This window comes from Notothenia rossii (assembly GCF_949606895.1).
Source record: "Notothenia rossii genome assembly, chromosome: 1".
Lineage (NCBI taxonomy): Eukaryota > Metazoa > Chordata > Actinopteri > Perciformes > Nototheniidae > Notothenia > Notothenia rossii.
Window position 1 is genome coordinate 85,038,430 of NC_136912.1, and position 24,548 is coordinate 85,062,977.

Below are 24,548 nucleotides of genomic sequence, written 5' to 3' on the forward strand. Positions count from 1 at the left end.
GTCTTTATTAATGTTACGAATATATTTATTGTTAAAATACATCTCTTAATTAATTGCCATATATATTCTAAATGATGGTACTTTATTTAGTACATTTGATAGGATAAATACAACATGTAAGTTTAAATCTTTAACAGATATATATATATATAAAACTGACATCAATGTTACGCTGCTTGCACAAGCTCATAATTTGAAGTCTTGAACATCTCTTCCGTTAATGTAATCAGTAAAGATATGAAGTGTTTTTATAGGTAAAGGCAAACATGTTGTCTATTTAGCAGAAGTTGCTATTTCTTACAGAATAAATGAAGTCTTAAGTAACATATTTAATTGGAGAATCTCAAGATACTAATTGGTATTTGTGCATATCACACCAAGCTTACTGAAATAAAAACCAAACTATATGTTCAAACACAAATTGAAAAGCATGGTTCAAGAGCTGCCAATGAAAAAGGAAAAATAAATAATGCTTGCAAATATGAGTTAGGAGGAGTGACGTCTCTTTTCACATCAAAGCACATCGTGTAAATGCAAATGTTTCCCTCGTACAAAGACTTATTTGTGGTGGTGACAACATCAGACATCCCAGCAAGATTCCTCCTAACACGTACCTCAAAATGCTACAATGTAAATGATTATTGCTTTTTGTGTGTGCGATCCTGTTTTGCCCAACTCTCATCTCGAGTGCCTCCACCACAAATAACCTGAGACACACTGCATAACCCAAAACAGCCAAATATCAAGTGTAAAAAAAAAAAAAAGGTAGAGTACACAAAGGCAAAAGTAAGACAAGAACAACTTAAATAAAACATCAATTGATGGCTTTTAGGATAATTCTGCAAACGTTAAAAAGGACAATTGTGCTCCATGAAACAGAAACCAAACTTGAAAATAGCGAGAACCTGATCTGTACACTACTTACAGTAAAAGGAGTAGCGTCTTGCTTTTCATTTAAATAACTCTTAAAAAAGTGAGTAAATGTTGTATTTTTGGTTAAGAACAATCCTTTTCAGACAACACAAACGGGTTGGGAAAATACCACAAAGTGCTAACAGTATTTACTGTGTGTAGATATATAGAACACATTGGGAGTGTTTCTCTGCCCATCGCAATCATGCTTCATAGATGAAAGTAGCCCAACAGACACATTTTCCTCCGACTCATGTGATGGCACAGAGAAGAAGCCAAATGCTGCTAATACAGGGGGTGTGTGCTAGTACATTAATCACCACACTAAAAGACAGAGAAGAGAGAGCCCAGAGCCAAACCAGTCGCTGCTCCTGCCAGCATGCCGAAAGCCACATCTCCCCCGTCCTCGCGCTGGCGTTCCCGAATAACAACGTGGTTCACTCCAGGAGCGGGATATCCACCTAGAACAATAGCAATAATGTAACGATAATTTGATTACGAGGCATTTCAATGAAAACAAATCAACTATTTTTAGAGGTTTGACATCCTGTTGTGTACTATATATAATCATTTCTCATATTTAAGTTCAAATGTTTTTTTATCATTTAAACAAAATCTAAATAAATGTGTTTTAAAGATGATATTAATTGAGGTTTTAACTTTGCATTGGTGGTGGTATGGGAGCATTGATCATTACATCAATATATTGATCCAGATTAATGGATCATTACACACATATGCTACATGTGCAGTCATTTACCTTGGTACTGATAGGGATAAGCTACAGCGTAGGGCTGCCCATCCGGAGAGTATACGATCTGTGCAGCATGTGGTGGAGGTGCAACATAGTCTCCATATGGACCCGGGGCATAACCCTGCTGAAAAAAGACATACCATAAAAACACTGTTAATCTTAGAGATGCCAGTACTAGCAAGCCTGTCACATTACTAAAGGAGTCATTTGATTAATTGTTGCTTTGCCTGCTTATACACTTCCATTACTACACCAGTAGATGGTACAAGGCCCAACTGTATTTGTTCTTATGTAGTAACAGTTGTTTCCATTACAAGCAAAACCAAGCCTTAATGTGCAGTCAAACATAACATGTAAATAAATGGGACTTTCAGTGCAAATTAAAAATGTTGTAAGTTAATTATGGTAGGTCAAAATCATTTCCAGGGTTGAAATACATTACCAGTTTTTTAAAAAACAGCATTAATCTAAATCTTTTTACAAAATTGACACAACATAAATAATGTAAATATATTTTACCTGTGGTGGGGGAGCATATTCTGAGTATGGGGGAGGAGCAGTTGCAATCACTTCCTGTGCATAGCCGATTTGAGGGGTAGCTACCACCTAAACAATTTTTTTAAAACACCAGAAATGAGATTAACTAAAAGCTGAGAATGATCATTAATAAAACTGAGCTAAATCATGTTTATTCTACTGCACTGAGGTTAACATCATAAGTATTATTAAAAAGTGGTTCATAAAGCCAGAATCAAATGAAGAAATATATCTGACTTCCAGTTTCATGTTTTTAGACTGTCTTAAATCTTTGAAAAAATATATTATCAATATTTATTTATTTTCATAATAAACCAGATTAAAACAGACCAACTAATAGAATATGAAACTCACTGCATTGATTCTGGCATCCTGAAGTGCCATGGTCCATGCCCTGCAAGACAAAGTGTGAACCATGACATGTTAGACAGAAGAAATAAGTCTTCCTTCTCTCAGTCAATCAGAGGACTTCTTGGTCATTTAGGTCTTAGTTGACCAAGATTTCCTTACTTGGTTTTTTTTAAATGCTGAATTACTTATTTACAATACATGTATTCACACATAAACACAACATGTAAAGTGGTGCTTTTGCAAGATTCTTAGTGGAAGGTCCTCTATTCTGGAAATATAACACAGTAAAACTAAAACATTAAACTTCACCAATACAGAAACAGAAAGAGAGTCTTACAGAGCATCATCTGCACTGTCTGCACACAGGCTGATGACCCTTCCATCTCTGCACACTATCTGCAGCAAGGCATCACGCATCCTCCCCTCCGGTGGGTTCAGCTCTGAGAAGCAGAACAAATAGAGAGGTGACACATTTTTTTTAAATATGAACATTAGTTGGTGAAACTCATACTAAATACGAGCCAATTACATCTTCATGAAACTGATGACAAGTACCTTGACAAGCGGCAGAGTTGCGGATGTTAATGCAGTCCACCCTCATGTGGATGTCATCCTCCATGTCACACCGTTGTTGATCATTATAAAACACAAGTCGTCCATCAGCCCACAAGTCAAACCAGTTTTTTTTCCACCGGCGCAGTATGGTACCTTTATTGAAAATACAAAATAGGCAAGTTAAAAACAAACAGAATTTCATTATACAAGATCTCAACCCAAATACCACAGGAAGTAATGCCTTAAATCCAAATGGTAATCTGTTAGGACTGTGACAGTTTACTTACTTTGTCGATGGAGCCAGCCACTCTTTACCATAGCCATCTTGGAGGTGACACCTAAAACAATTAAATATACAGTATGTAAGTATCAGTCAGTATTTGTCATTTATGACACATTTAGGGGTGATGGCTGGGCGTGGCATAGCTAAACATACCTCGTGACTGTCCACACTGACATTTTCAGAACTTGTTAAATGGATAAGCTTTAAACACGTAAACAGGATGGTCTTCTTTGCAGATGACTCAGTTTATTGATTTAGAGTCTCAGATTATCAAGATTATCACGAATGTTTACTTTGCAACTTCTAAAGAGCAAATACGTTTGACACCAGGGCATTCAATAATAACGTTAATCGATGATAATGTTAGATAATTGTCACTGCCAGGAATATCACATCCTGTTTTGGCAAACATTTGGTAGTTTGTTATGTTGGTCGTAGGTTGGCACCTTTAGCTAGATGGCCTAACAATAGGCCAGTTGTGAATAGGTCATCCTCATTTATTATTAATACAAGTTGGACTGCAGAGCTAACGTGCAATACTGATGAAGTTACGGCATGTAACCCCATAATGACTTGAAGCCACAAATAAGCTGTTGTGTTTCTTCTCTTACACTAGTCAAAGTTAGCTAACGGTAAAGCAAGTGAGTAGCAAGCTGACTATTAACCGCTAATTTAAAGTTAGCTAAAAACGCCGACATTTCTCCTTACAACAGTATTTTATTTGATAATGGCGAAGTGTTATTTCGTTACTTACTTGAAGATTGTATAGGTTTTATGAAAAGATGAGCCGTTTTTGAGGAGACAGCAAAGACGGAAGTAAAATGCCCAAAAAAAGAAGATGCCCTCCTTGGATTCAAAAAGCCTGAACCGTAAGGAGAGTGTTCACAGCCTGCAGGCCGCAGCTATGAGCTCTACGGTTGTTGCCCTAAACCCCGCCCGCGGCGCATCCTCGCAAACGTTCAATCCCTTTTCAAGAAGGAGGCGTTTGTTTTGAATGACGTAACCTATCAGCTGACAGAGTTGGAAAGTGCGAGCAAACCCAGCGAGGGCGCGCTCGTTTGTCTGTTCACGTCGCGCCCACATGGTGTGCAGTTGGCTGACTTTTTGTAAATAGAGGTCCAATATGGTTCACACCGAAGCATACTTGGACCTTATCGACCTAATGCAGTGCCCCCGCCATCAAATAATTTGAATATAGTTGTTTACAAGTCTAACAGTCCTTCGGGTTATCTTTCCCTGGGTAAATTAGATGTGCACTAAATCGAGTCAACAACACACAGCAAAGGGAAGTGTGATCAAGTACATTAGATACGTTCGCTGTAGTAAGCACTGTAACAGTCAAGATCGGATGCGTACCCTGCATATTGATATCAATAATCAGGTTTATGATTGACAGGCGAATTGATTTAAATACATTAACACATTTGCACACAGCCATTGGAGATAAGGCTTTCCGATGCGCATGCGAAACGCTAGCAAAAAAAGTTGCATCCTGTGTGTGCACTGGGGGGAAACTCAGTATTCGTGACTGCAGCACTGAGAGCATAGTTTCACTGCCGCACAGGGAATCTGAACTGCAATCAAGTGTCTCCATGCGACTGTCCGCCGGGCGACCCAGGGTTATAAAACAAGCCTATCAACTGTCCGGCCAACAGTTTGCGAGCTAACCGTGCTAACGGGAATACCACAAAAGCTACACAGCTAACGTGAAATGGCGACGGCAATATACTTGGAACATTATCTTGACAGTGAGTATTCGGATATACAATCTAGTATTAACATTTAAAGCGTCTTCCGTGTCTTTGAGGTTGAGTTTTCCTGCATTGGATACTTTTGTGCTTGATAGGGGACAGGCAGATAGCAGCCCAGTGTGAATTAGCATCTGTTCGGTCACTAGCTCGCTAGCTATTAGCATCGCCGTCGGTGGTACAAAGTTGCGCAAACTTTATCTGTTTAGTGCTAAACTCACTCGCTGTGATCTAACAAATATCTGGACCAATGTCGAGTATTAAACGGTAACCCCTTTTGGTTAACGTGAGCGGTTACTGTTTACTACGGCTTCTGTTACAACAGCTATCTAGATGACCTAGAAACGAACACTGCTTTTTATAAGATTGTTATTGTTGCATGTTGTCGTCACAATCAATATTAATACATGTTCAAATTATGCTCATTTTTAGTCATAATGTGTGATTGCTTTAGGAAGGCAGGCACCATGTATTTGCAACCTGTTGATAAGCCGCGTTTCCCGTAAGCAGTTACGCGCCGGGGCGGGGTATTTGAATTACGTCACGTTCACGTACTGTAAGCTTTAACTCACCTAAAGGTTTTAACAATAAAGTTATTCAATTCAACTCCAAAACAACCAAACTTTAACAGCTTGTATTGTGTTTTTGTAATGTATGCATTTTTTAAATGTTGTGTTCCTGTAAGTTAAGAAAAAGTTGAATGGTAAACACCCATATGTAAAATGTCTTTATCTTTCTCTATGTCTCCTTCATACTTATGGTGATTTCCTTTTTTAGGTATTGAAAACTTGCCATGTGAGCTACAGAGAAACTTTACTTTAATGCGGGACCTTGACAACAGGACTGAAGGTGACCATTAAATCCCATCAAGTGAATCAATAACAACGCAAACATCATCCCATCTATACTGGTATTCCTGTATTGTAATAATCATGTTGTTTTGCAGAAAAGAAAGGCGAGATTGACCAACTGGCTCAGGAGTACATTGCAAAAGTGAAGAACCTGGCCTCTGAGCAGAGAGTGGAACACCTGCAGAAGATCCAACATGCCTACAGCAAGTGCAAAGAGTTCAGCGATGACAAAGTCCAGCTTGCAATGCAGACATATGAAATGGTCAGTCCAAAACTCATAGAATTGACCGTTAGTCAGTCAGTTCTATGTGTTCCTCTTCACTGTCGCACATATTTTCTATTTAAAAAAAAAGTCTAATTGACGGCATGCAAAAACATTTGTGTTCTTATTCTAATCTACTTAAAATCTTTTCACTGCAGGTGGACAAACATATCCGTAGACTTGATGCAGATCTGGCACGTTTTGAGAATGAGCTAAAGGAGAAATTGGAAGTGAGCGGCTATGAAAGTACAGAAGGAAGAGCATTGAAAAGTATGTTGGGTCTCTGAAAAGCTTTCCTAAAAGACAAAACAGAACGATGAACATCTATTAATGTAAATGTTATTTTCACAGAGGGTGAATCCAGAGGGCTGAAAGACAAGCGTGCTTCGAGAGGAAGGGCAAAGAAATGTTCTGATGAAGATTCTCCCAAAAAGAAAAAGATAAAAAACAGGTACTTTTGGACTGGTTGCCAATGACTACCAAAGATTCTGCACTACACATTTGTATCAAGCCTTTATAATTCATAACTGTTTTAATACAGAAGGCACATAACTCATTATTTTTGCCCCATTTCTTTTTTTATTCTAATTGTGCTCTGTTTTATATTTGTGTTCTAGCCCAGAGTTGAGCGACACTTTCTTGCCGATGCAACCATCAGACGTTTTGGACATGCCAGTCGATCCCAATGAGCCGACGTACTGCCTGTGCCACCAGGTGTCATACGGAGAGATGATTGGATGCGATAACCCAGATGTAGGTTTTCTGGGTTGTTTTTATAGTTTTCTTTCTCGCTTAAATGACATTTGACACGTTTCTCTAATACAACACCAGTTTGACTGCATGTTTTGATGAGAGATTATTCATACTGACATTGTTTTTCATCCTTCAGTGTCCAATTGAGTGGTTTCATTTTGCTTGTGTTGATCTCGCCTCAAAACCAAAAGGAAAATGGTAAGAACTTTCAATTGGTTACAGGATGTTAGCCTAGAGTTGAAAAAAACACAATCATTGTTAATGCATATTAGTCAGGATTGTGCTCCATGTTCAAACATCTTTAACGCTCCCCTCTCAAATCTTTCAGGTTTTGTCCGAGGTGCACCCAAGACAAGAAGAAAAAATGAGGTTTCTAACTGCTTAACTATTAATGTATGTATTTTTGTGTAGGTTAAAGGGATAGTTCATCCCAAATCAAAAATGCATATGTTTTCTCTTACCCTATGTGCTATTTATCAATCTGGATTGTTTTGGTTCAAGTTGCCGTAGCGATATCTTTGTACCCAACTACACTGTCCAACCAAATGACACCTGGTGGTTGTGACGCTTGAGATAATAAGCGTCCTCTTCAGCTTAGCTGTAATAGTAGCTGCCTCACCAGAGCCTCATTTGTAAGTAGATGTACGCTTTCCTTTTTATGCTGTGGAAAGAAAAAATAACAGATTGCTTGATTTGTTCAGCTGACTCTCACATCAAAACAATCTATATTGATCAATATAACTACACGTAAGAGTGAAACTTGTGCATTTTTTATTTGGAATGAATTTTCCATTTAATAGTGTAAAATATATATTTCAGATACTACAACTGTCCATATACTTTGTGGGTTACACGGCTTTTAAAGGTATAATATTAATTTGGACTATAGCTCTACCTGTGGCACCATTTTTCATCAATTCACCCGAATATGATCTGTCCACTCGGTGTTCTTTGATCCGGGCAGTGGAGTTAAAAGGTGAACAAATGATTACCAATCAGAAAGTCCTTCCTCTTGAGTCATATAATATGTATATTACCGTTACTAACGTACTCACAAATCTTGGATTGTGGCTTGAGCTTACTTGAAATATCAATTTTATAAATAACTATTTTTTTAAACAAATTAACAGCCTGCTGAAATATTCAATTTTAAACACCTTAAAACCTTACCAAACGTTGGTGGTAAAAGGAATGATGTGTCATATTTTCAGCTACCTCCTAAGGGAATACATCAGCACTGCATAAATGACTGCAATTGATAACATTGGAAAAGAATTATGTATATCTTAAACCAAAACAAGAAATCAACGTACGTTTGTTTTGGATTTATTTTCAAAGAACCTGTGACATTTTTGAATGTAATGTGGTACTAATGGCCAGTCAGTCAGTGTCTCATGTTAACTGAATGAGGTATCATGCACTTTGAATGAACATGTTCCCTGAAGAGGTTGAAAGCTGCAGGATTGATTTTATGATATAGTTTATCTCATTTAAAATTGTGCCATAGCGCGTCGCTTCAAACCATATAGAATTATATACCTATGTTTTGTATGATACAAGACAATATTTTGTGGACACAGTTTTTCCAAAGATATATATGTTGTATTGGTGTACACTCAAATTGTATTTAATAGGATTTTAGCATCTTCTTTCGTATTCAACTGTGAATATCACTTGCGTAGGTGTAAGCCACAAATACACGAGCCAAAGTCTTTGTATTTTGTAAAATTCTGTATTTTATAACAAATAAATATTTGCTATTAATGATGCATATTTTAATTTGTTGCTATTTTAATTGTGAAAGTGTATTGTCCCCGGTGGTACCAAATGCAGGTACCTACTGTCTTTACTGCTGCTTTTTGTTTATCGCATCAAATGTTGACTGAATACTGAAATGTCTTTCTGTAGTTGGAGTATTATTCTACTTCTCAGACACTATTCAAGCTGTAGCTGTTGCAAAACCATGGAAACATGCATTTTGATTTGGTATGTCTAATTACAAATTAAATGTAATACAACAGTACATCAGCAAACCTTTATGAAGGTTCTAATGGTCATTATTTGTTGGAACTGTTTAAGGTCAATTTAATTGACATTTTGAATGCTCTTGTCTGAATTATATTTACTCTACCCTCACTGATGTTAACAGGTGGGGCCAATGACAAGCACTATACCTGTAACTGCCTAAATTTCATGTTTTTTTTAATTTAAAACCACTTTATTTTATTTCATTTTATCCAAATGTATATAAGCATCTTTGAAAACTCATAAGCACTAAAGACTGATGTAGTATAATATTTCTAATGAAGGTCTAATTTATTGCAGATCTGTAGCATTAGTTGTATCTACAGTGGGGCAAAAAAGTATTTAGTCAACCACCAATTGTGCAAGTTCTCCAACTTAAAAAGATGAGGGAGGCCTGTAATTTTTATCCATACCTCAACTATGAGAGACAAAATGAGAAGAAAAAATCCAGAAAATCACATTGTCTGATTTTTAAAGAATGAATTTGCAAATTATGGTGGAAAATAAGTATTTGGTCACTTACAAACAAACAAGATTTCTGGCTCTCACAGACCTGTAACTTCTTCTTTAACTGTATTGATGGCACCTGTTTGAACTCGTTATCAGTATAAAAGACACCTGTCCACAACCTCAAACAGTCACACTCCAAACTCCACTATGGCCAAGACCAAAGAGCTGTCAAAGGACACCAGAAACAAAATTGTAGACCTGCACCAGGCTGGGAAGACTGAATCTGCAATAGGTAAGCAGCTTGGTGTGAAGAAATCAACTGTGGGAGCAATTATTAGAAAATGGAAGACATACAAGACCACTGATAATCTCCCTCCATCTGGGGCTCCACGCAAGATGTCACCCCGTGGGGTCAAAATTATCACAAGAACGGTGAGCAAAAATCCCAGAACCACATGGGGGGATCTAGTCAATGACCTGCAGAGAGCTGGGACCAAAGTAACAAAGGCTACCATCAGTAACACACTACGCCGCGAGGGACTCAAATCCTGCAGTGCCAGACGTGTCCCCCTGCTTAAGCCAGTACATGTCCAGGCCCGTCTGAAGTTTGCTAGAGAGCATTTAGATGATCCAGAAGAGGATTGGGAGAATGTCATTGTCATATGGTCAGATGAAACCAAAATACAATGATCCCAAACACACCGCCCGGGCAACGAAGGAGTGGCTTCGTAAGAAGCATTTCAAGGTCCTGGAGTGGCCTAGCCAGTCTCCAGATCTCAACCCCATAGAAAATCTTTGGAGGGAGTTGAAAGTCAGTGTTGCCCAGCGACAGCCCCAAAACATCACTGCTCTAGAGGAGATCTGCATGGAGGAATGGGCCAAAATACCAGCAACAGTGTGTGAAAACCTTGTGAAGACTTACAGAAAACGTTTGACCTCTGTCATTGCCAACAAAGGGTATATAACAAAGTATTGAGATGAACTTTTGTTATTGACCAAATACTTATTTTACACCATAATTTACAAATCAATTATTTAAAAATCAGACAATGTGATTTTCTGGAATTTTTTTTTTTCTTTCTCATTTTGTCTCTCACAGTTGAGGTATAGCTAGGATGAAAATTACAGGCATCTATCATCTTTTTAAGTGGGAAAACTTGCATAATTGGTGGCTGACTAAATACTATAACTAACTAATAATTGCCCCACTGTATGTATACCTCCAAAATAGCAATGCAGTTATATACTTCAGTGTATAAAAGAAGATATTTCCTTTGGAGTTCCCCATGTTACTACTGTGTATGACTTTAGATGGTCGTTGTAGTAAACTTCAGCTGTCTCAGATTTTCTTTTAAATAGAGTATCAGTTTGTTGGGTGATTTGCAGTCATAAAGGTCAGAGAAAGTATTTGAGAACAGAGTTTTAAAATCCATCATCAGACTCTTCATCCCAGCTGCACTTTTCTTGGGTGGTCTTGGTGAAATCCATTTCGAGGTCGTAAACAAAGTCTGGATCGTCCTTGTTTTTCCGGTTCTTCTCGAACAGTTCGTCCATTTTGCCCTTCTTGCGAGCCAGCTTATCGTCATCCAGTTGGTTCAGGTCTTCATCGGGGTCCACTCGGAACGAGGCCAGGCTGTGCTCCAAGCTGAGGCCTTGCATGTGATCTCGCAGGATGATGTGAAGCTTCTCCAGCTGGCTCTGGGATACACCCTCCAGGTAGTCTCTGTGCCGAGGGTGGTTTTTCAGACCCTCTGCAGCCATGCTATAATCTGGAGGTTACAGAGCGCATCAAGGATTGAAACTGCTGGAAGTAACAAGGTCAACCTGCTAAGGAGCCCTATTGACTGTTAAACCACATTTTGTGTGCAATATGTATCCTGTTGCCTTTGTGTATCAGATGCAACATTCCTGTCAGGAAATGTGCTATTCATCTTTGTAGCATTATGTAAACTAAAATACTTAGAATTGGATAAAGGGCCATAAACAAGACACGGCCTCAGGAAGAGTTCAAAATAAGGCACCCTCCTTAAGCTCTTATCCTTGAAGTTGACATATTAGTTTGGTGGTGCATATTCCTATCGAAATGCAGTTGTTCGAGGTACCTCTAAATAATTTCTAAAAAGCAGACTACATCTGTAGCCTCGATGGCCACTGAGGGACCTGAGTTGAGAGGCAGTTGTCTAATGTCGACAGCAAATTCTCTATTGTGAAGAAAAGTTAAAACAATCTGTCACTGGGCCCTGGTTTGTTCAGCTATGGTCATTTATACCTCGATTGTGATATGTTAAGGCTTATAAGGGACTGAGATCTCTGTGGTTATAAATAAATAGTAGCTAATGTGTCGCAAAAAACTGCAATGCCTTACCGGAATATTTTGAGAAGTTGCGCACAGGTATTATTCTTTTTCGCACATCTTTAGTTTCCTTGTGTTGATAAATTAAAACTATGGAGGGAGGACTGAACTGCACTCCACATCGCTTTGCCTCGAAACTCATTTTCAGGTAGTTACTGCAGCGGTATACATTCAATTTAAGTCTAGTGGTAAAACACTAACATATTTTAAACGTTATACATTTTAAATTGTACGCATCTGAACAACGAGCATCATACAGCTCTAACGCGTTATGGTTGCCAGGGTGCCCAACGGTAGTTAGGCTTGAACCTATCTGTCTTGGCTGCAGCCTGTCTAAATTGAAATATAATACCCACATTCTTATTATTTTAATCAGCATCAAGTTTATGATTGATATGTTATCGACACCATACCCCTTTTGATACTTGATTATTTACTCAGAGTTTTCTCAGATTGACCGTTTTGTTTTTCTTTCTAGTCATGCGCTATCTTAGCGTCCCTTTAACTAAAGAAGGGTCCTTCAACATTCTTTTCCGTAAACAATTTGAAAGAAATGCTGGGCATTTTTGGTATTTTAGTTGTAGCCAGTTCAACAGAACGCAGGCTGTAAACTAATTATTGTAGTTTACCATTATTATTTTTGGATGTATTTTGTATTTGTGTCTGTTTTGGCTTGTTTAGCGTCATGTCATTGTTTTATCGAAAGGGGTAAGGTATATTGATCTATGTGTAGACATTATAGTTTTACCGGATTAACACTGATACGTTTTGTAACCAAAGCATTGAAAGTAAAGTGTCTGGCAGGATAGGCAACTGACAGCCAATCAGGTGGAAACATTTTAAAATGTTTGCTCTTTTATTGATTTCGAGTAATTGCTATAAAGTTTGAAATGAAAAAAGATTTCCCTGTCCCTTTGTGTATAACTGTAAATCCACTTGTATGGCATCTTCATCTATCACAAGGCTTTAACTGAACTAACAAATAATGCCAGACATACATTTATGACTGTTGTTGTTGTAATACTAATAATAAGTCTGCTCTGTCAGGTCTTGACTAATAAAACCTACATATTTTTATAGATGAGAAGAATGAGAACCACTGTGGTCTTCTACAGCACTGGATTGAATCCTCACTGGTTTCAATGGAGATAATCAAAAGGGGTTTTCACAGGTATTGGCAAATAGGAAATTCTAATCATATTAAACACTCATTGTAAAAGTAATAAGTAAGTGATTTCTGATGTGTTTTAGGGAGGTTGAAACCACTGTTGAGCTCAGCCCTGATGTGCACAGTGGGGTCAGAGTTTTGCTGCTTCATAGATGGCCTAGAGGTGTTTATGTTGATCCGTACCAACTTGCATCCCTCAGCGATCTAAGTGATTGGAAGGTAAATTTGAGATGGGCTTGACTCACCTTTATTTATGTATTAACATAGCACATTTGGGAAAATCATAATACAATCCATGTTCATGTACAAATTGTATTTTTGTATTAATGTGATTATGTATGCATTCACCTCTATTAGATAATACTAGATTCAACCATTGACCTAGAGGGGCCTGCTCACAAGACTACGGGATTTGTCACCTTTGTTTATCCCACCCCTGATGGACCAACTCCTACACTGTTAAAAGTAACGATTCCCATACACGGCCGTTACCACGAGCCTTCTTTTGTTGGCGAAACGTTTACGTCAGTTGAAATAGAACCTCCAGAGCTACTGCTGTGGACTGAAAAATGTGAGTCAATGAAGTTAACTTTTTTTTTTTTTTTTAATCTTTCAAATTGTATCAGTGTCCTTTGCTGTGAAGCGCTTCGAGATTTGTCTTGGCAGATGAGAAGCGCTATATAAATTAAATGTATTATTATTATTATTATTTGGTATTCATGCACATCCCTCATCTCAGAAACTATATAAACAATATTTTAAGATATATTTTAAGGTGAGGTTTAGTGTATGTACCAATAATGGACTATTAAAGGACCTTCCTATTCTCTATTTTCCTATCAGAAACATTGGATGAAAAATACAGTTGATAGAGACAGGAAACTAAGTGTGTTTTTTTTTGTCTTAATCTTTAAATTGTTCTCACTTAAAGGTGTGCCGCTTAACAATGTAGAGCCTCATGATGTCATGCAAGCCCCCTGTACTCACCACAATTCAAGCTCATGTCAATGGGTTAAACAACAGCATCAGCAAAAGGTATCATTATGTAAATCTCTCCCAAATATTAAGTGTAAAAAAGTCTATTTTATTTCTAACCTTTATTTTATACTTATTGTCTATTGCTGCTTTTCTTTTAATTTAATATATTTTGTCCTTTAGGAGCGAGGCCCTGTGAGTGTCCAGTTTCCAGTTGGTGACGGGTCTTTGTGCGGGCCTGTGTGTGGTGGAACTCTTCTAGTCACAATGCTCTGCTGTGTGGCACTGTCCAAACACATGTGGGAACATCGCATCATTTAAACACTGATGGTCAACATATCTTGTGTTGAATAACTCATAAAACTATAATTATGCAGTTTTATCTGATACCAGGATCATGGTACATGGTATGGCCACAAATCCTGTTGCTGTCTTTATCCCAAGCAAGGGTGTCACTTGTTAGAAAAAGTGTTTACTTTCACAAAATTGGTCTTTTCAAAAAGTGGTGGGGACATGTACCCAGCGTCCCCAGAACAAATGGAGCTTATGATCCCAAGAGCAAAATAACACTCTTTTAAAATCTGAATAATAAAAACAAAGTATCTTCTCTCCGTCTATTTTGTTTACTCTTTTGTGATTTTCATCTTAAAGTAAAGATAATTATCATAGTGTGTTGACAATGAAGTTATAAAATGGCAGATGGAAAGTATGATTGCAGGATTATAAAGCTAATGGAGACATGACTATCGATAAGGTAGTTAGAAATAATTGTTTCATATGCAGCCCTATAATACTTCATATAAGGGTTTGATCTTGACATGATTTCGATAATACAGTTTAAATCACAGCATTTTGCTTTGTGATGTCAATGGCGTGCAATAGCCATACCATATGTATGGAGGGCATATATCACATGTTGACTGCTTAATGTCAATTTGCATACGGTCATAGCATTGTCATGATTTAGAGATTAATGAATTCAAATATAGCTTGCAGGAATTGCTCAAAGGCTTAGGGCCTAGCTGATATCTTTAACCTCAACCTTGATTGAATATATCAATCAGCCTTCTTTTCACATATTGTAAATGTTGAACTACATTACCTAAAATGCCTTGCGGCCTAAATCAACCTCTAACTTCAAGTGTTTTAATGTATTACTCGCTTTTAGTATTTCCAATGGTCAAACACGTGTAATTAAAGCTCTGAGTGTTAGCAGTAATGTTTGGAGACACTCCACACACCATTCATGTGAAACATTTATTGAATAGACTGGGGCTGGGTCGGTAGTTCCGTTTCCCCTTCGCCATTACGGATTTATCCAAGGACCGAAAAGATAGAAAAAAATGTGCTTTGTAAATAGTTGTAGCAACATTTACTGACATATCTGTATGCGTGTCATACCACCAAGGGCCCATGTCACAAAGGAAGTTCTTTATAACGGATTTATAAACGTTTTCCAATCGGATCGAGCGGCAGTCAAATTATATTCAAGTTATTCTGGTGTGGATTATCGGGTGAGTTAGCCTGCAAATAAACCACATTTGTACCAGATAATGTGTAGCATATATAGTGTTGTTTTAACTATATATTGTCAGTTTTAATGTGTCAGGAGTAAACCCATAAGTGTGGTTGTCAGGCTTGTAACCATTAGCCAAAACGCTGATCTCGTAGGATTGTAAGCACAAAGCTTTTTATGCTAAGGTTAGCTTCTAGCTACTAGGCTAGCACACTTGTTGGCCAAGTAGTTAATGCTAACGTTAGCTTGCTAGCCGCCCCAGTTGTTACTAATTTGAAGGGCAGGAATACCGTTATATGTGGGAATTGGTCTGAACATCGATATGCTGACATTTCTTATCATTTGACAAAAAGCACTCATGTTTACGCGTTTGATTTCTGTGTGAAACGAACAGGGAGAAGGGCAAAGGGCATTATTCTTGTATCCTCATCTATTCTTCTGTAGCCACTAGGACACAACAGAGAAAACACTTGGATAAAAATGCTCTCTCCTTCTGAAACTAATAGTATAGTAGTTGTTTAGATATTAATAAGTTAGGACAAAAAAGCTGTGGATCTATTTTAGTTTAGCTAACAGTCGGCTTTCAGATAACTTCAAACCTCTCACCCCGATTAACCTTATTTGAAAGACAGACCAAACTATTGTTTTGATTTAAAAATCGTTTCTGGTATGCTTTCTCTTATGAGTTTTTATCTAAATACTTTAAGAAGGGACTAACTAAAAATGTCAGATACATGTGGTAAAAAATGTGTCTCTTTAATGTAGTGGATTAGAAAGTGACAGAAAATGGAAATACCCGAGTAAAGTACTTCAAATGGTTACTGAAGGACGATACTTTAATAAATGTACTTAGTTACATTTCACCCCTGCTAAAATAATGAGAGGAGACTATGAACATTCCAGACAGTGTGTATGGTTTCTTTTTGCGTAGTATTTTCTGTCTCTCATTAGTGTGTCATGTCAAATAGTCTGGTGTTTCCCCCCACTCCTATATACTATTCAGCTTATATTAGTGTGGTTATTTGATAATAAGTCACCACATACTGCTATATTTGTTATTTTACATAGTCTACTTCACTTCTTTTGTCCCCTTTCACATTTGTTCTTGTGATTGTGCTCTGGGTCACGGCTGCTATTAGAACTTTAATAAGATATTGGTCCTGATGTTGGATGGGTTAAAGATCTTTCTGTGTTAGGTAACCTAAATGTAAAAAAAAACATGAATTCCATTGCATAGTTCATATCCTAATATTACTTTGAACTCATCCCAATATTGCTAGTTTCCTGACATTCCCAAAAAACATGTGTGTGATCCACAAGTTTCTCTCAACACAGTATGTAGCAGGATTGTTGTTTAGATGAAATCATCATACTTTTAGTCTAGTAGTACTCAATAATCTGTTTTAAAACTGAATTATTTCAATGTTATGTAGTTAGAGTTTGCTTGTTGTACCCTTGCGAAAAGTTGTACCCTTAAAAATTGCCTTTTTGCTGCAATTATTACCCCTTTATACTTATAGCATGTTTATGGTCTGATGAATGTCTGATTTTTGTTCCAGGTACCCTTGGATGCTTCCTCTCAATTCGCTGTCATTTTCAGCCCCTACTTCTGTAGTGCATGACCACACCAGAGCCTCATGCTGATGTGAGCGTCTGTAATTTGCCATCCTTACCTGCTGTGCTCTCCTGCCTTCGTAGCCCTGTGAGGCTCACAACAACCTTTAGTGATGTGTGATAACGGAGACGCTGAGGATAAACCCCCTGCCCCTCCAGTCAGGATGAGCAGTACCATCTTCAGCACCGGTTCTGGAAAAGACTCCCTCTCAGCCAACCACAGCTCTAAACCTCTACCATCTGTGCCTGAAGAGAGAAAACCTCGCAACAAGATCATCTCAATCTTCTCTGGGGCGGAAAAAGGTCAGATATTTAACGTATTTTCAAGTGCGTGATTAGTTCAGATTGTGTGTGTTGTGTGATTTCATTAAGGGTTTGGTTCACTTTCAGGCGGTAGAAAGAAAGACCGAGACAAAGAGCGACCGGAGATCTCACCACCTTCAGATTTTGAACACACTATACATGTGGGGTTTGATGCTGTCACAGGAGAGTTCACTGTGAGTTTTTTGCTGTTTGTTGTTCTTACAAATATACTGGCATTTTGGCACATATTATCACCCAAAAGACACATTTACATCACAAGTCTGCACTATTTTGACACCATGTGTTCTTTTCAAAGGGTATGCCAGAGCAGTGGGCTCGACTCCTCCAGACCTCAAACATCACCAAGTCGGAGCAGAAGAAAAACCCACAGGCTGTGCTTGACGTTCTTAAGTTCTACGACTCTACAGGCAACAGTCGTCAGAAGTACCTCAGCTTCTCATCTTCTGGTAAGGCTCCAAGTTTAAGTCAGACATTACGTTTATTTAGTTACCTGCAGGACATTAGAAAATGTGTGGCGTATTTCGTCAAACAGGATTCTAGGTACAAGTTTATTATTGCCTAAGAGTTTACTCCTGAAGCAGAAGCCTTTGTCTTCAAGCTGATAACACATGTTCCTTTTTCTAAGCAAAGAGTTTGATCGATATTATTACTAAGGAGTGACTAGTAAGCGTAATGAGTAAAACATTCAAATGTGTAAGCCAAGGTTAGTCTTTGAAAATACTTTGTAATCTGTCACGACTAATATTATTTCTAAGTGTCCCTCTGTTTGTTTTTATTGACAGAAAAAGATGCATTCACTCCTGGGCCTCAGTCTGTAAGTATATCAAAACTATTAAAGCACACATGCCTTTTGTATTTCTTTCTTTTTTTGTTTCGATTAACAACCTTTCTTCCACTTTAATCAAGCCCACCAAGAAAGGCACAGAACCCTGTTCTCCGAATATCAAAGACATTGACGACGATGACGACGATGATGAAACTCCTCCACCTGTTGTGGCACCAAGACCAGAGTACACAAAGAGTGTAAGTCCCCTGGGTTTAGTAATCCTGACTGCATATTGATCATGTTTTAATTCAAAAATCTGTATTTCATAGCTTACTTGCTAAGGCATTCTTTGTTAACCTACACATTTATTTACTGATTTGTTTGTCTTTGTTTTGTTGTTCAGGTGTATACACGCTCTGTTATTGACCCCATCCCTGCGCCCAGCACGTGTCCAGACGGAGAAACTGCCTCCAAGGCCGCAGAAAGACAGAAGGGCAAGAAGGGCAAGATGACTGATGAGGAGATCATGGACAGACTAAGTAAATTATAAATGATCATAAATCTTATGTACAAACCCTAACTGTTAAATTATTTGCATAATTTGTTGCTGTATTTCTTCCTTTACATATATTATTTTCCTTATAGGAACGATAGTCAGCATTGGAGATCCCAAGAAGAAGTACACCAGATATGAAAAAATTGGTCAGGGGTGAGTGCCACGCAACAACCAGATGTAATGTAGTTTCCAAAATAGTGTTATTAGGTGTTAACAATGTACAGTAAAAGGATGCCAGATATTACTGGGACTGAATATTTTCCCTGTGATCATTTAATCCTCTTAACTTCATTTAAAAAAACATGTTTTGAGCTAGCTTTGTGAGATACATTATTTAGCTTTATAAGTATCTGCAGTGTTTCCCCTATATACAAATAGTGGCGGCGCAGCGCCGCTGCGGAAATATGAGCGCCGCTGCTAGGGGGAGCCAGCCAGGTACCAAAAAAAATAAATAATAAATGGCGGCCCTTTTTCATTTTTGATTGTTTGTTATGTAGATTTGTAGTATTTGTGTTACTGGCATAGGCGACACAGGCGGTCGCCTAGGGCGCCAGATCTGGGGGGCGCTGCGCTGGTAGCTCTGGGAGGGAAAAAACATTTTTGACCGTTGGCGCTCATCCAAATGTTCGGCCTTGATGTAACAACATTCATAATTAAGTAAATGTAACACCCTTTTCACCCCGGTTACACGTTTAATTTGCCCTGTACGGTGGGCGCTAGGTTAACTAGGTAAAATAAGATATGAATGAACAACAAAAATAAAATAAGCTACATTTATTTGTTATTGGCTATGGTAGGTTATTGGTTATGTTCACATACTTATTTGATTATTAAAATCTAAACCGATCTTTTTCATATGGGCGTTTTAGAGTTGTACCCCCTAGATCAGGTCTCTAGTAATTGTGTGCTCAAAGTGCACCAGATTGAAGCATTTTATTGTAAAATGTTCAAAATTTGAAGCCATTTTGATGTCTATTACCTATGTCAATACATTTCTGTTTTTGCAGTGTATTTGTCTTTTGTAGAGATTTTTCATTTATTTTTTACGCATAAAATGTCGCCTAAAATCTCACCTAGGGCAGCAAATTGTCTAGAACCGGCCCTGGTACTAGGCCTCAAGAGCCTTTCTTGTGCTGACACATAGAAACAAATTGGCGGGGCGCACTTCGCACGTGTACACACTAAAAAATTCCACGCGCTCCGTGCTCACATTATGCTGGGCCCACGTGCCTTAGCACCGCTGCTATGACTCCATCCTAGGGGAAACACTGATCTGTATATGAAGCCAGTTGCCTCCAGAGAGATAATAAGTAGTGATGGCGAGATGAAGCCTTATGAAGCTTTGAAGCTTTCCAGCCAATTGGTTCACAAAAGGGTTCATCTCATGGGCTTCATTTGAACACAAAGCCCCTGTTGGTCAAAGTGTGTAAAACAGGCAGATTGGACATCTCAACAGTGTGCTCTATCTCATACCGAGTTCCCAATGAGTAAAGCCTTTTAATAACTCTAAACAACGAACATAAAATCATATGTTCATGTTAACAATATTGTTTTTATTCCAGTTGATTGTGATTGAAAAGCCTAAGGAGGCTGGTAAACATTGCAAAGAGGGATTTGTATTCCTTAATAATATTCGTAAACTTAACCATGTTGTACCCTGAGAAAAGCTAAACCATATCAAAGAATACATTTATTAACTACATTATCGCATTTAGCTGTAGCTTTTATAAACAACAAAAAATACGTATTGATGAGTCGTGATTCATTGACACGCTGAATCCCCCTGAAAACACTGGAACATATTTATTCATTTATTTATTCATGTTTTTATTCCTACATTTATTTATGCTTGTATCTATTTATACTTATGACATGTTCCGACCTCTATATAAGTGAGGTTCTGAGCTCTTTTAATTCCATCGTGTCACCAGCGGGCCCGGGTACAGGAGGGGCAATATGGTTCTTATTATGTCACCATGGGCATTATGAGCGTTGTGGTTCAACGGTTCAACCGATCTGAATCGCTTCCTGAAGCAGTCACGTGGTATCGACAGGCAGCGAGGCTTCGTTTGTCATCGATGATGTCACTGGCCCAAAACAATACAAGCCTCGACACATGCTTCACAAAAAGCTTCGGGGATTACTCGACACACGCTCCGAAGCCTCGGCGCAATACGTAACATCACTAATAATAACTATCCTATAAGAATATCCTAGCAGTATTTTCATTTGGAGATTATGATTTGTTTAACATCAGGGATTTTAAAACCTAATGGATATACAGACCAGTTTGACTCAACGGTTTGTTAAATGTTCATTGAAGTAAATGGCTTATCTCATTTGTCTCACAGAGCATCAGGAACAGTATTCACGGCCATCGACGTCGCCACAGGACAGGAGGTAAAGTGATGTTTAGATTAGGAGAAGTAAAAAAGCCAGTAAAGTAGTGGACATCACAACACATTATGGAGCACCTTCCTCCATGTATAGAAGAGGAATCAAGTTAGCACACTGACTACCTATTTAAAGTTAGCTGAAATGTGTTATCTTAAGATACCTATGAGTATGTTGCATTGAGCAGTGACTAACTCAATTCTAAACCTCTGCTCACCCTTGTGTCCTTTTTACAGGTGGCCATTAAACAGATCAACCTACAGAAGCAGCCGAAGAAGGAGCTGATCATCAATGAGATTCTAGTGATGAAGGAGTTGAAGAACCCCAACATCGTCAACTTTTTGGACAGGTAAGAATGAAAGTAGAACATCTTATCACAAGTCTAAAAAAAAAAACATGGTTGGACACCAGTGTGTGACATTGTGTGTTTGTGTTTGTCAGTTTCCTGATGGCGGAGGAGCTGTTTGTGGTGATGGAGTATCTGGCTGGAGGCTCACTGACAGATGTGGTGACAGAGACCTGTATGGATGAAGCCCAGATAGCCGCTGTCTGCCGAGAGGTACCCTGAACTATTAACAACCAGTGTTTTATAAAAGAGACCAAACCCAAGTCCCACTTTATAAGGTGATATCTATCTTTCCTACCTTTCTGGCATTTCACTGTGGTATACGGTATAGAAAAACATCCCTTTTTTTAGGCTAGTACCCCGAAACTCCTGTTACTCCTGTTACTCCTGTTACTCCTGTTACTCCTGTTACTCCTGTTATATTTTTCTTAGAAAAACAGTGGTGAGAAACACGAGTAACAAATGCTAGGCGCTGCATTTTTCATCAACAAACTGGTGTGTCAACAGCAAGCCAAATTACTCAGAGCACTCAAGGCCAAATTGCTTCATAAGTTACAATATGACTGGTTCCTGACAAAGCAATGTAGCGAATCTGATGTAGTGCTCGCTCCATAAAATAAACGGGGTTAGAAATATAACTGAAATTGGTCTAATTCAGCTGAAAACACTTGATTTGTAAATACCTTGTTAAAACCTTGATGCTGTACAAGCCTAAACATTATGTGTGAGTCGGAAGCAAAACAAAAAACTTGACTCTTAACAATTTTTCACTCTCTGTCTCTCATTTGTTTTCATACCTGCAGTGTTTACAAGCATTGGAATTCCTGCACGCGAACCAGGTCATCCACAGGGACATCAAAAGTGACAACGTGTTACTTGGAATGGACGGCTCTGTCAAATTGAGTAAGTCCTATACTAATACTTCTCTGTTGCTTCACTGTAACTCTCATTAACTGTATTTACTCTTCTCCTCGACAGCCGACTTTGGCTTCTGTGCCCAGATCACTCCGGAGCAGAGCAAACGCAGCACCATGGTAGGCACGCCTTACTGGATGGCTCCGGAGGTGGTGACCAGAAAGGCTTATGGGCCTAAAGTAGACATTTGGTCTCTGGGTATTATGGCCATTGAGATGGTTGAAGGAGAGCCTCCCTACCTGAACGAGAACCCACTACGAGTGAGTGTGAACCTTTCCAATCCTCCCGGTTGTTCATCTGTTTTTAGGTTCATTTCCAACACTTTGACCTTAAACTCTCATAATTGTCTCATCTGTGCTTGGAGTAAATGTCTTAGTCATTTTGACCGGAACACACTGCTCTCTTCATATCCTCGCTCAATTATTGATTTCTGTAGACCAGTTATTAGATGTCACATACAGTTTGTTTGGGTTTATTTTACTCTGCTGCCATTAAGTGCTTTAGAAGAGTTAAGCGGTTTGTGCTGACTGTGAATGCTGGGCTGGAAAAAAGCAGTGTAACTATGTGAGAGAGCTGGTGTACATTATTATGTTTGGGTGTGGCAGCAATGTCTTCAGGGTGTCAGATCCGGACACTATTTTTGTGCTCAGCTCTAAGCATGGGAAAACAAAGATGCAGAGTCTTGGTATAAGGTTAAGACAGTTTAGATTTTTCAGGAAATATAATATCAGTGTACATCAGACAAAAATATGTGGAGTCAAACTGTCCTCCTTAATTATATAACACTAATAAAAAACAGATCAGGCTTTGTAAATGTTCTCGCTTTCGGATTGAATTTGAAGTTTTCTTTTCCCCTTTGGCAGGCATTATACCTGATTGCCACAAACGGCACACCCGAGCTTCAGAATCCAGAGAAGCTGTCTCCGATCTTCAGAGACTTCCTCAACCGTTGCTTGGAAATGGATGTAGAGAAAAGATACGGAGGCAAAGAGCTGCTGCAGGTTAGAAACTCTACTTCTCCTTGGATATTTTCATTGAACCTGTCTTGTGTTTTAATTGAATTATTCAACGGTTTATCTCTTTTTCCCCTCCTTCAATTTCTCTTTGTGGATCTGGTGTGCAGCATCCGTTCCTGAAGCTAGCAAAGCCTCTCTCCAGTCTCACACCTCTCATCCTGGCATCCAAGGAGGCCATGAAGGGCAACCGTTAGCTGATGAAGCAAGCTATCCTGCCTTCCCATGCTGTGCACGGATATGTGCCAACCATTTAGATTTTGTGCCAGACAATAGGCTAAGAGTGACTTTCCACTCTTGATGCACCAGCCTTATAAGCCCTGACAAACCTCACTGTGAAGAAGACCAAAAATATAGAGCACAACTCCACCGCTGTCCATATGAACTCTATTCTCACTCAGATGTCAGAAGACCAGTCAAACTAAAGTGCTTAGTTTCAGAGTCCGGCGTAGTTATTTTGTACAACCAATCTCCTGGTGACAAGTTAGCGCTAGGCTTGTATTTAACTTGGAATGAAGAAGATGCCTAGTTCTTTTTTTTAGTTTTTTTTAATCAACTGCCTTAAACAAATGCAAAATGTTACCTAATGTATTGTTGATTGTGTCAATGTTTCTCTTCCCATGATTTGTACTTCCTTTGTAATTTACCTTTTCAGCTTGTCAGTGTCTTAGTTATTTTGATACTTGAATTTCATATTTGACCCCCTCCTTGTTATATAGTTGGTCTCATTCAATGAACACTCTTGCTATTTCCACATTGAATCGTGTTTTTTGGACATTTTCTAGTACCGGTTTTATAGGAAACATTTCAGTGCAGTAGTGTCGTCATCATGAACATGTGCTGTGAGTGTGTCGTTTTTCGATTGCCACACGTGACAGACCTACTGTACCAGTTCTTCCTCTGTATCATTAGTCTCCTGATACCAGAGGTGCACCTTACAGGCAAATTAAAATGTTAGATTGACAGTGTTTATACTTTCTTTATTGTTGTTATTAAAAATTAGTATTGTATGTTGAACTCTGTCCTGTCTGTGTTTTTCTGGACTAAACAAATGCTCTTTTCCCATGTATATAATGTGTACCTAAAGTTAGTTTGAAAAGTGTCAATATCATAGTGGTTAGCTGTAG

General features: G+C 38.5%; 5 protein-coding genes across 6 annotated transcripts; 3 read left to right on the top strand and 2 right to left on the bottom strand.

The window, feature by feature from the left end:
• Positions 1-3: 3 nt before the first annotated feature.
• On the bottom strand, positions 4-4,333 carry plekhb2 (pleckstrin homology domain containing, family B (evectins) member 2). Of its 2 annotated transcripts, none has more exons than XM_079647428.1 (8): positions 4,147-4,333; positions 3,397-3,447; positions 3,110-3,262; positions 2,892-2,994; positions 2,558-2,597; positions 2,186-2,272; positions 1,673-1,787; positions 4-1,373 (listed from the first exon to the last, which is right to left on the bottom strand). In XM_079647428.1, exons 2-8 carry the CDS (start codon positions 3,431-3,433, stop codon positions 1,237-1,239), a joined length of 672 nt encoding a protein of 223 aa, XP_079503554.1. In that variant the 5' UTR covers positions 3,434-3,447; positions 4,147-4,333; the 3' UTR covers positions 4-1,236. The 2 variants fall into 2 exon arrangements, with proteins under 2 accessions (XP_079503554.1, XP_079503553.1); XM_079647427.1 differs by having other exon boundaries at positions 1,673-1,790; positions 4,147-4,331.
• Positions 4,334-4,525: 192 nt separating this feature from the next.
• Positions 4,526-9,029, top strand: ing5a (inhibitor of growth family, member 5a). Its single transcript, XM_079647293.1, has 8 exons — positions 4,526-5,140; positions 5,918-5,989; positions 6,087-6,253; positions 6,412-6,523; positions 6,605-6,704; positions 6,871-7,006; positions 7,143-7,204; positions 7,335-9,029. The coding sequence occupies exons 1-8, from the start codon at positions 5,104-5,106 to the stop codon at positions 7,372-7,374; spliced, it is 726 nt and encodes a 241-aa protein (XP_079503419.1). The 5' UTR covers positions 4,526-5,103; the 3' UTR covers positions 7,375-9,029.
• Positions 9,030-10,590: 1,561 nt separating this feature from the next.
• Positions 10,591-12,098, bottom strand: cep19 (centrosomal protein 19). Its single transcript, XM_079663029.1, has 2 exons — positions 11,847-12,098; positions 10,591-11,250 (listed from the first exon to the last, which is right to left on the bottom strand). The coding sequence occupies exons 1-2, from the start codon at positions 11,974-11,976 to the stop codon at positions 10,904-10,906; spliced, it is 477 nt and encodes a 158-aa protein (XP_079519155.1). The 5' UTR covers positions 11,977-12,098; the 3' UTR covers positions 10,591-10,903.
• A 281-nt stretch (positions 12,099-12,379) lies between these two features.
• Positions 12,380-14,592, top strand: pigx (phosphatidylinositol glycan anchor biosynthesis, class X). Its single transcript, XM_079648140.1, has 6 exons — positions 12,380-12,542; positions 12,915-13,005; positions 13,086-13,221; positions 13,360-13,573; positions 13,934-14,037; positions 14,161-14,592. Exons 1-6 carry the CDS (start codon positions 12,479-12,481, stop codon positions 14,296-14,298), a joined length of 747 nt encoding a protein of 248 aa, XP_079504266.1. The 5' UTR covers positions 12,380-12,478; the 3' UTR covers positions 14,299-14,592.
• A 544-nt stretch (positions 14,593-15,136) lies between these two features.
• Positions 15,137-24,438, top strand: pak2b (p21 protein (Cdc42/Rac)-activated kinase 2b). Its single transcript, XM_079646926.1, has 15 exons — positions 15,137-15,491; positions 17,053-17,410; positions 17,498-17,604; positions 17,727-17,877; positions 18,214-18,245; positions 18,338-18,454; positions 18,601-18,736; positions 18,843-18,906; positions 21,105-21,153; positions 21,384-21,496; positions 21,589-21,706; positions 22,297-22,396; positions 22,472-22,668; positions 23,272-23,409; positions 23,532-24,438. Exons 2-15 carry the CDS (start codon positions 17,221-17,223, stop codon positions 23,616-23,618), a joined length of 1,599 nt encoding a protein of 532 aa, XP_079503052.1. The 5' UTR covers positions 15,137-15,491; positions 17,053-17,220; the 3' UTR covers positions 23,619-24,438.
• The last annotated feature ends 110 nt before the right edge of the window (positions 24,439-24,548 follow it).